We start from the raw sequence: 16105 nt of genomic DNA, 5'->3' as shown, positions 1-16105 counted from the left end.
GATGTGATGGCTGAGTTATAAGCGATAGATTGTAAATCTATTAACAAGATTATTCTTTCTCATCAGGTTCGGTAGTTTAATTTTAGAATACCAGATTGCAAATCTGGAGATGTAAGCGTATACTCGAGCTTAAGATTTAAAAGAGTTTATCTTTTTTTTACGTCTTTGAAGGACGTTAGTTTGAATAACTTAAAATCTTAAATCAAAATGAAGATTGATGGAATGAGCAATATAAATAAATTGATTGAAATAAATATAGGGCTTAGAGATCTAACATCGGGCGATAAACTTAATCTTAGCTTTGTCTTAAAGGAAATTAATAATAAGTAGCTAACAGCTATTCGTAAGTAGAAATAAAGTGTAATCAGGGAAGATGCAATTAAAATTAGAGCAGGCAAAAATATTTTTGCCATAGTTATTGATTCAATTATAATTCATTTAGGAATAAATCCTGTGAATGGAGGCAATCCTCCCAGCGAGAGTAATGAAAAAGAGTTTACTAGATTTGTATATGGGGTTAAGTTTTTATTTATAAATAATTGGGGTAGGTAGAACGTTTGTTGGAAGTTAAATAAGAGACAAATCGATATTGAAATAATGCAGTAGAATAAAAAATATATGAGTCAAGAGGATTCTCTAATTGTAAGGGCAGTCAGTATTCATCCAATATGATTTAAGGAAGAAAATGCTAGCATTTTTCGTAGCGAAGTTTGGTTTAGACCTCCTACTGATCCAATTATGGCTGATAATATAGCACATAAAATTATAATATAAGAAATTAATGGATTTGTAGCAATATGGCAAATTAGAAATATGGGAGCTACTTTTTGAACAGTCATTAAGATGATTGCTTGAATTCAATTCAAACCCTCTATTACGGCAGGAAGTCAGAAATGGAATGGCCTTGCTCCTAATTTCAGAATTAAAGCAAATAAAATGGTGGAATAAAATATTTCTGAGTTGATTGAGATAGGCGCTGCGAAGATAATAAGAGCTGATCCGATAGCTTGGATTAGAAAATACTTGAGTGCTGCTTCGCAAGAGAATTTGTCTTTTCCTCTAGTTAGGATGGGGATGAATGATATTAAATTTAGTTCTAATCCAATTCAGGCTATTAATCAGGAGTTGGAAGATAGGGCTAGGATTGTCCCTGTGATAAGAAGAAATCTGAACAAAACTTTTTGTGAGGATAGTAACATAAAAAAGAGTGAAAATTCACATGGATGGGGTATGAGCCCATTAGCTTAAACTTAGCTTATCTTTTTATACTAGGATATGAGTTAGTGTAAAGAGCATAAGAATTTTTGATATTCTTGGAATTGGTGTAAGTCCATTACTTGTAATATGAGCAGGTCAACCTACATTACTTGTCCTATCAAAACAAACCTTTTGTCAGGCATCATATTTAATATGAATTGGAATGTGAAGCCTAATTTATAAATAAATTTATAGAATAAGTTGTATAAAATTAAGAAATTTGGGGGGGGGGGGGGCCCCTCTATTTAAAAAATTTTGATAATAAACTTGCATTCGGCCCGTTCCGGGTTTTATCGGGGTTGGAAGAAAGGCTAGATTTTTCCTGGGATAAAAAAAAATTTAAACAAAATTTTTTTTGAGGTTGGAACTTAAAAAGGGGGAAAATTTCCCTGGGGGGGGGTTGGGCCCCTTAGTTTAAACTTGGCTTATTTTTTTTTTTTGGGATTTGAGTTAGGGTAAAGAGCTTAAGAATTTTTGATTTTTTTGGAATTGGGGTAAGTCCCTTACTTGTAATATGGGCGGGTCAACCTCCCTTATTTTTCCTTTCAAAACAAACCTTTTTTCGGGCCTCTTTTTTAATTTGAATTGGAATGGGAAGCCTAATTTAAAAAAAAATTTTTAGAATAAGTTGTTTAAAATTAAGAAATTTGGGGGGGGGGGCGGCCAAGAAAGTTAGAAAAATTATAGTTAATTAAATTGATATGGGATCGTTACGCACGCACACGTATATTTGTATATATATATACATATGAATTCGTTATTAACGGAATGCCTGTTTTGTTATTACTTAATAGCATTTATATACACCTAAAATGTTTATAAAAATTTATAACTGGTATATGTGGATGGGCTTCCAGGAACAGCCCCTGCTACTTTCTCTCAAGCAAAAGTAGGGGGCTGTCTGGAAGCCATCTCGAATATAGCGATTTGTGGGTGGGACCAGACCGGACTGAAGGGTTTCTTATAATTCCACTCATTACTTTATAGAAATGACCATAAGATATACTTTAGTTTTATATTTTTTTGTATTGTTGTATAAAATTTGACTCTTTATATATTGTGAAATATTTAATTACATTTATTTAAATGTATATATATTTAATAAAGATAAATGTTTGGATTATCGGCTAGATTTGAATTATTGTTATAAATAGTAAGAATGGGATTTTCTGTTAGGTTATTGGGGAGCCATTGATTATTTGGTAATCCAAAGATTTATAACAATTAACTTTTTTAATATTTATGCTTAAATATAAAAAATTCTTATAAAAATACTATCGTCTAAGTTTAAAAGATAGTTAATTAAGTGATATGGATTACATATGCTATAGTTTGATTCTTGCTATTACCTTTATTAATTGGCTTGGAAAATACATGCAAATTTTAGTTCGTAATTTATAACGTTGTTCATTAAATATGAAAGGGTTTAATAAAACGGTAGCATAAGCTATAATTTTTAGAAGTGCAGTATTAAAAATTTAATTGATCAGATAAGTGTGGATTAAGCAAAGCCTATTTAGGTCAGGTTAAAACTTGTGCCAGCAGCCGCGGTTAAACTCGATGTCCTAGTGAAGGTGCATAAGTGTGAGGTTAAATAAGATAAGTTAGATAAAAATTGTGTGTTCAATATAATAATAAGTGAAATTTGTTTATTGATTCAAAAAATTGAGTGCAAATTATATCAAACTTAAATTGAAGCCTAGAAAATTTAGGTAAGAACCAGGATTAGATACCCTGCTACTCTAATAGGAGCAAATAGTGTAAGACTTGAGTATTAGTAATAAATTAATTTTAAATTCAAAGAACCTGGCGGTACTTTAGTCTAGTTGGAGGAACCTGTTTTATAAACGATAAACCACGTAGAATCTTTCTTGTTCTTGTATAGCTAGTATACCTTCATTACAGATAATTTTTATTGATTAATTATTGAAATTGGTTCCTAACCGAGTAAATTAGATCAAGGTGCTGCAAATGGACAAGTAAAAATGGGTTACAATGGTTTTTGACGTTAAGCGGATTATATTCAGGATGAGTATATGAAGATGGATTCAATTGTAATTTTAACTTTAATAAGGTAAAATGGTATTAGCTCTAAAGTGTGTACATATTGCCCGTCGCTTTCATTAAATCAAATGAGATAAGTCGTAACATAGTGGGTGTACTGGAAAGTGCACCTAGAAGTAAAGCAAAGCTTTTTAGTTAAGCGTTTCACTTACGTTGAAAAGATATTCGTGCGATTCGATTTGTTTTAAATGTAAACTTGTTTGGAAGGTTTAGAATAAGATTTTTGATTTGTTAAGAAAAATAATTTTTAATAGTTGACTGATTAGTATGGTAAATTTAGATTGAGACTATAGTTTAAAAGTACCGTGAGGGAAAGTTTAAATATAATGAAAAATTTAATTTTGAAAAAGAAGATATAAAGTTTTGTACCTTTTGTATCAGGGAAGATTTAAATTTTCTAGTTAAATTAGGTATCCCGAAAAAAGAATAGCTAAAAAATTAAAATTGTCTTAGTCGAAAATAAGTTCTCAATAATTTTTTAGTGGTGAAATATTAGTCGAGTCTTTTAATATCTGGTTATTTCAGAAAAAAATTTAATTTTGTCTGAGTATAATAAAATTAACTCAGGTAAATAACTGGAGGGAAAAGCTTCTAGTTAGATAATTGAACATAAAAGTTATATAACTGAATTTTATTTTAACTAAGCTTAGAAGTAGCTATGTTAATAAAGTGTTTTAACTAAAATTTTTTAATAGTTGATATTTATATGATTTTTGTTTGTTAGTATGAAATTTTGATAATAAATGTTATGTTATTGGGAATAATGATCTTATTAGTATAATTGTCTTTGTTAGGAAATTGATTAAATAAAATAAAAATTGCACTTTGTTAACAAATTGAGGATGCAATAAAGGAACTCGGCAAAATAATTTCTGCCTGTTTATCAAAAACATGTCTTTATGAAAGTTTATATAAAGTCTAGCCTGCCCAGTGATGTTTAAATTTAACGGCCGCGGTAGTATGACCGTGCTAAGGTAGCATAATAATTTGTCCTTTAATTGGGGACTGGTATGAACGGTTGAACAAGAAATTAACTGTCTCTATTGCAAACTTTGAACTTTACATTTAAGTGAAAAGGCTTAAATAGTATAGGGGGACGATAAGACCCTATAAATCTTTATACTTTAACTAATAAATTTTAAAGATTAGTTGCAAATTTAGTGTTATTAAGTTAAAATATTTTGTTGGGGCGACAGGAGTATAATAAGTAACTGCTTTGTTTATAAATTTAATTATTTTTAATGTGTAAATTGTATTGATCCTCTGTTGGAGAAATCAGACTAAGTTACTTTAGGGATAACAGCGTAATCTTTTTTGAGAGTCCATATCGAAAAAATGGTTTGCGACCTCGATGTTGAATTAAAGATCCTTGATGGCGTAGGGGCTATTGAAGGAGGTCTGTTCGACCTTTAAATCTTTACATGATTTGAGTTCAGACCGGCGTGAGCCAGGTCGGTTTCTATCTCCTATAAGAAATGTAATTCTTTTAGTACGAAAGGATTTAAGAATTGAAATAATTTTTTAATGTGGAATATTACTTTGGCAGAATTATGCATTAGATTTAGGATCTAATTATATAGAATTTAATGTCTATAGGTAATATGCTAGCTTGTTTATTTTTAAATAGGTTTAGTTAATTATTTTTATTGTTTCTTCTTTAAAATATTTGTTAGTAATTATTTGCGTACTAGTTGCTGTGGCATTTGTAACTTTGTTGGAGCGTAAAGTTCTGGGGTATGTGCAGATTCGTAAAGGGCCGACCAATGTTGGGATTGCTGGGATTTTGCAACCATTTTCCGATGCTGTGAAGTTGTTTTCCAAAGAGCAAACCTCTCCAGTTTTGTCTAATTTTTTTGTATATTATTTGTCTCCTGTGTTTAGTTTGACTGTTTCTTTGGTTGGGTGGTCAGTTATGCCCTATGATTTAGGAATAATAAATTTTTATATAGGGGCTTTATTTTTTTTGTGTTGCTTAAGATTAGGAGTCTATCCTGTTATAAGGGCAGGTTGGTCTTCTAATAGAAAATATTCGTTGCTGGGGAGTTTACGTGCTGTAGCTCAAACTATTTCTTATGAGGTCAGTCTTGCTTTGGTTCTGTTGAGGTTTCTATTTTTAACTGAAAGGTTTAACCTAGAACTATTTAGATTATACCAAGAGAAAATTTGATTTTTATGAATTACTTTGCCTTTGAGTGGAGTGTGACTAGCGTCTTGTTTAGCTGAAACTAACCGAACTCCTTTCGATTTTGCCGAAGGAGAATCAGAGCTGGTTTCAGGATTTAATACTGAGTATAGAGGGGGAGGTTTTGCTCTCATTTTTATATCAGAGTATAGAAGGATTTTGTTTATAAGAATATTATTTAGACTAATATTCTTAGGTGGTAATCTTTTTAGTTTTTATTTCTATTTAAAATTGGTCGGCGTAGCTTTTATTTTTATTTGGGTTCGTGGGACACTTCCTCGGTTTCGTTATGACAAACTTATGTACTTGGCATGAAAGAGTTTTTTACCGGTGTCATTAAATTATTTAATTTTTTTTATGGGGTTTAAATCTTTATGTTACTGTTTATTTATCCTTTAAGTGATAATGAATATAATATATTACATAACTCGACTAATAAGAGTAATGTCTCTTTTTAAGCGTTTTCAAAACGCTGGTTTTTCATAAACTAATTAATCAATCTAATAGGGAGTCTCATAAATATATGGAAATAGGATTAATTACGAAGTAGGAGAAATATAGGACTGTTAGGATTTGACCCGTTAAGATATAAGGATCCTCTACTGGCCGGGCCCCGATTCATGTTAGTAAGACTAAGATTGATACCAAAGATCAGAATAAAAATTGACTTAATGGGTAAAATGCTAATCTTCGGAATTTTGAACAATGTGTTGCTGGTAAAATTATAATAATGGCAACTGATAAAACTAGGGCAATAACTCCTCCCATTTTATTAGGGATAGAACGTAAAATTGCATAGGCAAATAAGAAGTATCATTCAGGTTGAATATGTGCTGGGGTGGACATGGGATTAGCTGGGATAAAATTGTCGGGATCTCCTAAGAGATATGGGTCTAGTAGAGTAATCATAACTAATAATGTGAGTAGAACAATAAACCCAACTAGATCTTTAAAGGAAAAATAGGGATGGAAGGGAACTTTATCAGGTTGGCTTGAAATACCTAATGGATTCCCTGACCCTCTTTGATGTAAGAAAACAATGTGAATGCCAGAGAGTGCTATAACTACGAAGGGTAATAAAAAATGAAGGGTAAAGAATCGTGTTAGGGTGGCGTTGCTTACAGAAAAACCTCCTCAAATTCATTGCACTAAGTCAGTGCCTACGTAAGGAATAGCTGAGAATAAATTTGTAATTACAGTGGCTCCTCAAAAAGATATTTGGCCTCAAGGTAGAACGTATCCCAAGAAAGCAGTTGCTATGGTGGCGAATAAGATAAAAACTCCAATTATCCATACTTCAATAAATAAAAAAGATCCATAGTAAATTCCTCGGCCAATATGCATGTAAAGGCAGATAAAGAAAAATGATGCCCCGTTAGCGTGCATTGTTCGCAAAAGTCAGCCATAATTGACGTCGCGACAAATGTGAGCGACTCTGGAGAAAGCTAAATTAATATCTGCTGTATAATGTATTGCGAGAAAAATTCCTGTGAGAATTTGAACTGATAAACAAAGACCTAATAGAGAACCAAAATTTCAAAGTGTTGAAATATTTCTTGGAATAGGTATGTCAACTATAGCTCCATTCATAATTTTGAATAGTGGATGCGTTTTCCGAATTGGTGTTGTCATTTATTTTGATAGACGTAAAGCTCCTAAAAAAACTGATGTTACTTCTACTACGACAATAAGTGTAAAAAGTAGATACAAAATTACTACAATAGTTATTTTTATTACTGGGAAATTATAAATGAGTAATGTTAAATCGGACGAATAATCTAATGCATTTTTGGTAAATTGGAAAGAGTGTTGTATTGATACTGGTTGGAAAGAAAAAAGAGTGTCTCTAAAAAAGAAAATTGTTGATAATAATAGAGAAACTCCTAAAATAAGTCCTGCATAAAAGAAAGATGTCCTAAAGGATTCATTTGAGGCTAATGAGGCAACGTAAATAAATAAAACTAACATTCCTCCTAAGAAAACTAAAAATAGAATATACGAAAATCAAAATGATGAAGAAATTAGTCCGGTCGAGAGGGAAATTAAAGACGTCTGAATAAGGAGAATAATCCCTGCAGCTAATGGGTGAACCAATCGAGTGAATAAAATTGATAAGAAAAAGATAATAGGTATAAAAAAAATAATAATATCAGGAAATAGTTTAATTTAAAATATTAATTTTGGGGATTAAAGATAGGGTTTAACACTTTTTTCCTGATGCTTTGAGAATTTTAATATTCTTTTTTGGTTTACAAGACCAAAGTTTTCATATAAACTATCAAAACTAATGATAATCTTAAATTTTATATATTGACTGGTGCCAAGTATTATGGTGCTTTGTGGAATATGGGTATTTTGTTCTAAACGAAAGCATCTTTTGAATACATTATTGAGATTGGAGTTTGTAATATTAGGAGTGTTTTTTGTCTTAACCTGTGGATTATCTTGCCAGGGTTATGAGTCATTTTTTTTGCTGTTTTTTCTAGGAATAGTGGCATGTGAGGGGGCTTTGGGGTTATCAATTTTGGTTTCTGTAGTCCGGACTCATGGAAATGATTATTTTAATAGATTTAATTCTTTACAATGTTAAAGCTTTTAATTGCTACGGCTGTATTAATAATATTTGCGGGAATGTGAGAAGTAGTGCAATTCTTTTTGTTTGTTTTGTCTTTTCTTTTTTTTTTAAAATGTACCCATGATTTTTTTCTTTACAAGCTTGGGTATATGATGGGTATAAACTATTTAAGTTTTGCTTTGATTTTGTTGAGGTTTTGAGTAGTTGGTTTAAGGGTCTGTTCAAGGCAAAAAGTGAAAAAAAATGAGTACTTTAGGAAGGGTTTTCTCTTATTCAATTTATTTTTATTGATTTGTTTACTATTGACTTTTTCTGTAATAAATTATTTGTTTTTTTATATTAAATTTGAAAAAAGTTTAATTCCAACTCTGATTTTAATTTTGGGGTGGGGGTATCAGCCTGAACGTGTTCAGGCTGGTCTTTACATGTTGTTTTATACGTTGTTTGCTTCACTTCCTTTGTTAATTTGTATTTTTATGTTATATAGTGTGGGAGGAAGTCTGACTATCGGGATACCTTATAAAATTATGGATTTAAACTTTGAGTCTATACTATGATACATTTCTTCAGTATTTGCCTTCTTAGTTAAACTTCCCATATATTTATTTCATATTTGATTGCCTAAAGCTCATGTAGAAGCTCCAGTGGCCGGTTCCATAATTCTTGCTGGTGTTTTATTAAAACTGGGAGGTTATGGTATTATCCGAATACTACCTTTATTTTCTTTTATTAATAAAAGGTTTGTCTGATTATGAGTTAGTTTAGGAATTGTAGGGGGAGTTTTAGTTAGACTTATATGTTTGCGAGAAGTGGATATTAAATCTTTAATTGCTTATTTTTCTGTAGCTCACATGGGAATGGTTTTAGGCGGTCTTATAACGTCAAGATGATGAGGTATAACCGGTTCTCTTGTGGTTATGGTTGGTCATGGTTTATGTTCATCTGGTTTATTTTGCTTGGCTAATATGGTCTATGAGCGAATTGGAACCCGCAGGATATTAATCGGAAAAGGTTTATTGAGGTTCATGCCAAGTATGGGGTTGTGGTGATTTGTTCTAAGGATTGGAAATATGGGAGCTCCTCCGACTTTAAACTTTGCTGGGGAGGTTCAAATTTTATGCAGCTTAATCGGATGAAGAAAAGTGACTATGATTGGTTTAGGTATGCTTTTATTCTTGAGGGCTAGATATACTATCTATATATACAGAATTAGACAGCATGGTTTATTTTATAGTTTATTATTTTCTTGCAGTCCGGGCAAAATTCGAGAATTTTTAATTTTATTGCTTCACTGACTCCCTTTAAATGTTTTGATTGTTAAAATCAGAACTTTGACTTTTATACCTTATTTAAGTAGTTTAAAGAAAACGTTGGTTTGTGGATCCAAAAATATAAATTATTTATCTTAAATCATGATTTTTAAAATACCTATAAATTTAAGTAGGTTTGTGTTTCTTGGAGTGTTGTCAGCTTGTTCTTTAACTTCAGCTCTGTTTCTTTTGTTTTCCAATATTGCTTTTTTAGTCGAATGGGAATTTTGTCTTTTGAATGGTTGTCCCTTAGTGATAACGATTATTTTTGATTGAATGTCTATGATATTTTCCGGTTTTGTCCTTTTTATTTCTTCCATGATTTTATATTATAGGGGTGAGTATATAAAAGATGATAAAAATTTTAATCGGTTCATATATTTAGTTATTCTCTTTGTTTGTTCTATGATTTTAATAATTGTGAGGCCTAATTTAATCAGAATTCTTCTCGGTTGGGATGGTTTAGGTTTGGTTTCGTATTGTTTAGTTATCTACTATCAGAATGAGAAATCTTCTAATTCAGGAATAATTACTGTGTTATCAAATCGTGTAGGAGATGTTGCTGTGTTGATAAGAATTGGCTTAATATGTAAGTTTGGGGGGTGAAACTTTATGTTGTATTCATCTGAGATTGGGCATCAAAATATATTATTAATAATTATGTTGGTCATGGTGGCTGGGATGACTAAAAGTGCTCAAATTCCATTTTCAGCTTGGCTTCCTGCAGCGATGGCTGCACCTACTCCTGTGTCTGCTTTAGTTCATTCGTCGACATTAGTCACGGCAGGAGTTTATTTGTTAATCCGGTTTAGTCCTGCTTTAATGGAGTCTTCTGTCTCTACCCTTTTGTTATTGATTTCTTGTCTTACCATATTTATGGCTGGATTAGGGGCTAACTTTGAATATGATTTAAAAAAGATTATTGCTCTTTCTACTCTCAGGCAATTGGGAGTGATAATAAGTATTTTATCTTTAGGATTGCCCGATTTGGCCTTTTTTCATCTATTGACTCATGCTTTATTTAAAGCTTTGCTCTTTATATGTGCCGGCATGATTATTCATAGAATAAAAGAGTGTCAAGATATTCGTCGTATGGGTAGCTTAATTTATAGTATGCCTTTGACTTCTTCGCTTATGACTTTATCTAATTTAGCTCTTTGTGGAATGCCGTTTATGTCGGGTTTTTATTCGAAGGACTTAATTCTTGAGGTAGCTTTTATGAGGAATATTAATATGGTTGCTTTTGTGTTATATGTTTTGGCCACCGGTTTAACTGTATGTTATACTTTTCGCCTTGTATTTTACATCATTAGGGGTGACCCAAATATTAGTTCTTTTATTTCAATTAGGGATTCTTCAACAACGATGACAAATCCTAGATTAATATTGGCGACAGGTGCTGTAGTAATGGGGTCGGTTTTGTCTTGATTATTATTCCCTGAGAGATATATAATTTGTTTAAGGTTTTTTCTAAAAGTTTTAGCACTAGCGGTTAGATTGCTAGGGGGAGTTTTGGGGTATATATTTAATTTTATGAATATAAATTATAACTTAAAATCGATCGACTTTTTCTCTATCACTAGGTTTGCTGGTTCAATATGATTTTTGCCACATTTATCAGGATTTTTACCTTCTAGATTAACGCTAAAAGTTGGTAGGAAGCTAAAAAAAAACTTCGACGGAGGTTGACTAGAATACTTAGGAGGACAAGGCGGTTATAGTGTTTTAATACAAGGTTCTGCTTATGTTGAAATTACACAAGATAAAACCTTTAAAGTTTTTATGAAGACTTTGTTCTTCTGAGTTATTATTTTTTTAATTATACTCTATTACTCGTATAATTTACATTTAGAATATTGCATTGAAGCTGCAAAAGAGGTTTAGTTTACCTGCGGGTGGTCACTGTATTTTTAGAAGAAATTGATCTTCATCTTTACATTGAAAATGTAATGTGTTAAAAGATTACACTATAAAAAAAGATGCATAAACGGAGTTGAACCGCTTTGAAAATAAGTTAGAAGCTTTTTTCATTCCACAAATGCTTCCTTGGTAGGAAAATAAATTTCAGTGAAATCATTAACAGTGATAAGCCTCTCTTTGGCTTCTACCAAAAGGTAATTAGAGGTCTACAGAACCAAGGCTTAGGTCGAAACTAAGAGCAAATCTTCGCTTTCTAATTTATGAGGTTAGTTAAATATAACACCTTGTAAGTGCAAGTTACATATCATTGTTGACTATAACCCCATTGAGATCACTCAAGAGCTCCGGAGTGTCATTCTAAATAGAGTCCCAATAAAAGAATTCATAAAAAGATAAGACCTGTAGAAGATCACGAAATTAGGTTTGATAGATTTATAGTGCAGACCAAAGGAAGTAGGAGTGTAATTTCTACATCAAAAATTAAGAAAATAACAGCGATTAAAAAGAATTTTAAAGAGAAGGGAATACGTGCTGATCCTTTAGGATCAAATCCGCATTCAAATGGAGATATTTTTTCTCGATCGATGATTGTTTTTTTTGAAATAATTGATGCAACTGTTAATAAAATAAAAGAGATAATTAAGGTTACAAAGGAAATAGATAAAATTAAAAAGATTAACTTCCCTAAATTTATTTAGACTTTCCACTTGGAAGGAGGAGGTACTTAATATACTAGAAAGTTTATCCCCCTCATCAGTAGATACAAACATAGAGGAATAATCAAACTACATCAACGAAGTGTCAATATCATGCGGCAGCTTCAAATCCAAAGTGGTGACTACAAGAAAAGTGACATATATAAAGTCGATATAAGCAAACTCTTAAAAATAATGTTCCAATAATTACATGAAGTCCATGGAACCCCGTGGCTACAAAAAAAGTAGAACCATAAACTGAATCTGCAATAGTAAAAGTAGCTTCGAAATACTCTAGTGCCTGAAGGGCGGTAAAATAAGCACCTAGTAAAATTGTTAAAAAGAGTCTTTGAATAGCTTCCGAATGCTTAGATTCTATAATAGAGTGGTGAGCTCAAGTTACTGTTGCTCCGGAGGAGATTAGAATTGTTGTGTTTAAAAGTGGAATTTGGAAGGGATTAAATGGTTGAATCCCGGCAGGAGGCCATGCCGTTCCAATTTCTACCGTGGGAGCTAATCTTCTGTGAAAGAAGGCTCAAAAGAAGGAGAAAAAAAATAACACTTCCGAAGCAATAAACAAAATTATACCCCATCGTAGTCCTTTCCTGACTACTGATGTATGTAAGCCTTGGTAAGTAGCTTCTCGAGTAACGTCCCGTCATCATTGAATTATTGTTAAAACAGTACTGATTACTCCTAATAGAAGAAGTCTGATATCAGTTTCTTGGAACCATTTTACTAAGCCGGTAGTAAGTATTATTGCTCTAATCGATCCTGTTAAAGGTCATGGCCTTTCGTTTACTAGATGGTATGGGTGAAATCCGTGAGAAGATGACATTAGTTAATTTCTCTTGTGTAGAGAGTTCCTAGGACGGTAAATACGTAGGATTGAATAACTGCAACAGCTGATTCAAGAAGAAGAAGCAAGATTTGAGAGATAATGAGGATATAAAGTAGAGTAGACGATGTTATGTGCGGTCCGGATTGTCTTAAGAGGGTTAAAAGAAGATGACCGGCAATTATATTGGCTGCTAATCGAATTGCTATAGTTCACGGTCGAATTAAGTTTCTGATTGATTCAATTACGACCATAAATGGTATGAGGATTCTTGGTGTCCCCTGGGGGACCAAGTGAGCGAATATATGTTGAGTGTGTTTAAACCACCCATAGACCATTAAAGTCACTCAGATTGGAAGGGCTAGCGAGAGAGTTATGGCCATATGTCTAGATCTTGTGAAAATATATGGTAATAATCCTAGAGAGTTATTGAACACAATTAATCTAAAAAGAGAGGTTATGATTAAAGTTACTCCAATATGTGAACTTGATAAGAGAGATTTCAATTCCGAATGTAGAGTTTGTATTAATTCTGACCAGATAACCAATCATCGGGAAGGTGAAGCTCAGTACGATATTGGTAAAAATAAAATTCCAATAAAGGTTGATAATCAATTCAGAGGAATGGAAGATAAACTTTGAAGAAGGTTCAAAAATGGAGAATAGACCATTTATCATTTTCAGTTTTTTTCGATTTGCTTTGGCTGTTCAGGAAAGACGTCAATTTTTTTAGGGGGGAAGATAAAGTAATTCAATACAGTGAAAAGAGCTAAACTAAACAAAAATATGATAAATAAGTTAAATCATATAAGAGGTCTTATCTGTGGCATAGAAAAATGTCCCTAAGACAACTCAAGCTTGACAAACTTGCATTATTATTTAACTAATTTTTCCTCTTTATGTAAAATCACCTGAGGTATCTAGGTACCATGATAGGTTTAAAAGACCTACACTTTCATCAGTCATCGGGTGAATCTTCGCTTGAAGTCGCTACTCATGAGAGAAAGGAGTTAGTAGAAACTGATTCGACTACAATCGGTATAAACCTATGATTCGCTCCGCAAATTTCTGAACATTGACCGAAGAATAATCCGGGCCGGGAAGCCACGAATCTTACTTGATTTAACCGGCCAGGTACGGCATCTGTCTTTACTCCGAGAGAGGGTACCGTTCATGAGTGGATCACGTCAGCTGCGGTCACCAGGACCCGGATTTGCGTATCTATGGGGATTACTATACGGTTATCTACATCAAGGAGGCGATATCCGAATTTTTCTAGATCGTTGGACGGTGTCATATAAGAGTCGAATTCTACTTCGGCAAAATCGGAATATTCATACCTTCAGTACCACTGATGACCTACGGTTTTAATGGTAAGTCTAGGGGAGTTGACTTCATCGAGTAGGTAAAGGAGCCGAAGTGATGGAAGGGCGATGATTACTAAGATAATTGCTGGTAAGATAGTTCAAATTATTTCGATCGTCTGGTTTTCCAACAAAAATCGATTGGTTAGGGTATTAAATAGTAACGATGCCATTATGTAACCTACAAGTGAGGTAATTACAATAAGGATAATTATGGTGTGGTCGTGGAAAAAAATCAGCTGCTCTATTAGCGGAGACGCTCTGTCTTGAAATCCCAAGTGTCTTCATGTTGCCATTAAGTTCTAAAAGGAAGAAACTTCCATATCAGGAGCTTAAATCCTGCGCATATGTTCTGCCATCTTAGAATGCAGTTAGAAGAGGAATTTCCATATAACCTATGATCGGCGGGCGGGTATGGATGGATTCATTCAATTGAAGTAGGTATAAATGAGTTAAATAAAATTGGACGTTTGGAGGCTAGTCCTTCTCAAATAATAAATACGAATAGCAAGACAGCAACTAGAGATATAGATGAACCTATCGATGAAATTACATTTCAAGTTGAGTAAGCATCTGGATAGTCTGAATAACGTCGAGGTATTCCCCTTAATCCTAGGAAATGTTGAGGGAAAAATGTGATATTTACCCCAATAAACATCGCTGTAAACTGAATTTTTAACCACTTAGGATTTAAAGTAACACCAGTGAATAGGGGGAATCAATGTGCAATCCCAGCGAAAATGCCGAATACAGCTCCTATGGATAGGACGTAGTGGAAATGAGCTACTACATAGTAGGTGTCATGGAGGATAATATCGATAGATGAATTGGCTAGGACAATCCCTGTTAGTCCTCCCACCGTAAATAAGAAAATGAACCCTAATGATCAGAGTAAAGAGGGAGTTAATGTGAAGTGAGCTCCATGTAATGTACCTAGTCATCTGAATACTTTAATTCCGGTGGGAACGGCAATAATTATTGTTGCTGAAGTGAAGTAAGCTCGGGTGTCTACGTCTATCCCTACTGTAAACATGTGATGTGCTCATACTATGAATCCTAGTAGTCCAATTGATAGTATAGCGTAAATTATTCCTAAAGCTCCGAAAGGTTTTTTCTTGTTAGATTCCTGTGATACGATGTGTGAAATTATGCCGAACGCTGGTAGAATAAGAATATAGACTTCTGGGTGTCCGAAGAACCAGAACAAATGCTGATAAAGAATTGGGTCACCTCCCCCCACAGGATCGAAGAACGATGTGTTTAAATTACGATCGGTAAGAAGTATAGTAATGGCCCCGGCCAATACGGGAAGAGATAGAAGTAGTAAAATGGCGGTAATAAATACAGATCATACGAACAGAGGTATTCGATCAAATGTTATGCCTGAGGATCGTATATTGATTACTGTTGTGATGAAGTTTACTGCGCCTAGAATTGATGACACACCGGCAAGGTGAAGCGAGAAAATACCTAAATCTACTGACGCGCCGGCGTGAGCTACTGCCCCAGCAAGAGGGGGATAAACTGTTCAGCCAGTTCCTACTCCACTTTCCACTATCCCTCTGGCTAGAAGTAATGTTAGAGAGGGCGGTAAAAGTCAAAATCTTATGTTATTCATCCGTGGGAATGCTATATCGGGGGCTCCCAGTATAATTGGAACAAGTCAATTTCCGAATCCTCCAATTATAATCGGCATAACTATAAAGAAAATTATTACAAAAGCATGGGCTGTTACAACCACATTGTAGATCTGATCATCTCCAATCAGTCTTCCTGGTTGACCTAGCTCTGCTCGAATAATAAGTCTTAAAGAAGTTCCTACTATTCCAGCTCATGCTCCGAAAATAAAATATAAGGTACCAATGTCTTTATGATTTGTTGAAAAAAATCATCGTTGCGT

At 33.3% G+C, this 16105-nt stretch overlaps 13 protein-coding genes across 13 annotated transcripts, besides 25 other annotated features; 4 read left to right on the top strand and 9 right to left on the bottom strand. All coding sequences in view use genetic code 5, as the record gives it.

The window, feature by feature from the left end:
- Nucleotides 1-65, top strand: a tRNA (tRNA-Tyr).
- Nucleotides 66-131, top strand: a tRNA (tRNA-Cys).
- Nucleotides 131-199, bottom strand: a tRNA (tRNA-Trp).
- Nucleotides 200-1199, bottom strand: gene-GeneID:10094409 (ND2). The gene has a single exon. A coding segment is annotated over exon 1 (1000 nt).
- Nucleotides 1200-1265, bottom strand: a tRNA (tRNA-Met).
- A 9-nt stretch (nt 1266-1274) lies between these two features.
- Nucleotides 1275-1343, top strand: a tRNA (tRNA-Gln).
- Nucleotides 1341-1406, bottom strand: a tRNA (tRNA-Ile).
- Nucleotides 1407-2582: a sequence feature (control region).
- Nucleotides 2583-3438, top strand: an rRNA (s-rRNA).
- Nucleotides 3439-3509, top strand: a tRNA (tRNA-Val).
- Nucleotides 3493-4855, top strand: an rRNA (l-rRNA).
- Nucleotides 4855-4923, top strand: a tRNA (tRNA-Leu).
- Nucleotides 4924-4957: 34 nt separating this feature from the next.
- On the top strand, nt 4958-5902 carry gene-GeneID:10094407 (ND1). Its single transcript has one exon. The coding sequence runs from the start codon at nt 4958-4960 to the stop codon at nt 5900-5902; it is 945 nt and encodes a 314-aa protein (YP_004123186.1).
- A 30-nt stretch (nt 5903-5932) lies between these two features.
- Nucleotides 5933-6000, bottom strand: a tRNA (tRNA-Ser).
- On the bottom strand, nt 6001-7135 carry gene-GeneID:10094406 (CYTB). Its single transcript has one exon. A coding segment is annotated over exon 1 (1135 nt).
- gene-GeneID:10094405 (ND6) lies at nt 7136-7651 on the bottom strand. Its single transcript has one exon. The coding sequence runs from the start codon at nt 7649-7651 to the stop codon at nt 7136-7138; it is 516 nt and encodes a 171-aa protein (YP_004123184.1).
- Nucleotides 7652-7653: 2 nt separating this feature from the next.
- Nucleotides 7654-7721, top strand: a tRNA (tRNA-Pro).
- Nucleotides 7722-7788, bottom strand: a tRNA (tRNA-Thr).
- A 2-nt stretch (nt 7789-7790) lies between these two features.
- Nucleotides 7791-8093, top strand: gene-GeneID:10094404 (ND4L). Its single transcript has one exon. The coding sequence runs from the start codon at nt 7791-7793 to the stop codon at nt 8091-8093; it is 303 nt and encodes a 100-aa protein (YP_004123183.1).
- gene-GeneID:10094403 (ND4) lies at nt 8087-9425 on the top strand. Its single transcript has one exon. A coding segment is annotated over exon 1 (1339 nt).
- Nucleotides 9426-9490, top strand: a tRNA (tRNA-His).
- Nucleotides 9491-11219, top strand: gene-GeneID:10094402 (ND5). Its single transcript has one exon. A coding segment is annotated over exon 1 (1729 nt).
- Nucleotides 11220-11286, top strand: a tRNA (tRNA-Phe).
- Nucleotides 11287-11293: 7 nt separating this feature from the next.
- Nucleotides 11294-11365, bottom strand: a tRNA (tRNA-Glu).
- Nucleotides 11366-11433, bottom strand: a tRNA (tRNA-Ser).
- Nucleotides 11434-11499, bottom strand: a tRNA (tRNA-Asn).
- A 4-nt stretch (nt 11500-11503) lies between these two features.
- Nucleotides 11504-11567, bottom strand: a tRNA (tRNA-Arg).
- A 2-nt stretch (nt 11568-11569) lies between these two features.
- Nucleotides 11570-11632, bottom strand: a tRNA (tRNA-Ala).
- Nucleotides 11633-11984, bottom strand: gene-GeneID:10094401 (ND3). Its single transcript has one exon. A coding segment is annotated over exon 1 (352 nt).
- Nucleotides 11985-12050, bottom strand: a tRNA (tRNA-Gly).
- Nucleotides 12051-12841, bottom strand: gene-GeneID:10094400 (COX3). Its single transcript has one exon. A coding segment is annotated over exon 1 (791 nt).
- gene-GeneID:10094399 (ATP6) lies at nt 12841-13512 on the bottom strand. Its single transcript has one exon. It carries the CDS (start codon nt 13510-13512, stop codon nt 12841-12843), a length of 672 nt encoding a protein of 223 aa, YP_004123178.1.
- gene-GeneID:10094408 (ATP8) lies at nt 13513-13671 on the bottom strand. The gene has a single exon. It carries the CDS (start codon nt 13669-13671, stop codon nt 13513-13515), a length of 159 nt encoding a protein of 52 aa, YP_004123177.1.
- Nucleotides 13672-13734, bottom strand: a tRNA (tRNA-Asp).
- Nucleotides 13735-13748: 14 nt separating this feature from the next.
- Nucleotides 13749-13813, bottom strand: a tRNA (tRNA-Lys).
- On the bottom strand, nt 13814-14501 carry gene-GeneID:10094398 (COX2). Its single transcript has one exon. A coding segment is annotated over exon 1 (688 nt).
- Nucleotides 14502-14505: 4 nt separating this feature from the next.
- Nucleotides 14506-14570, bottom strand: a tRNA (tRNA-Leu).
- Nucleotides 14563-16105, bottom strand: gene-GeneID:10094410 (COX1; the record flags this gene model as incomplete). The annotated part of the gene is made up of 1 exon: nt 14563-16105. A coding segment is annotated over one exon (1543 nt), but the record flags the coding sequence as incomplete, so codon positions are not given.

This window comes from Panulirus ornatus, mitochondrion (assembly GCF_036320965.1).
Source record: "Panulirus ornatus mitochondrion, complete genome".
NCBI lineage: Eukaryota > Metazoa > Arthropoda > Malacostraca > Decapoda > Palinuridae > Panulirus > Panulirus ornatus.
Note: the sequence above shows the minus strand (reverse complement) of the source record. Positions and strands in the feature narration are given on the sequence as shown.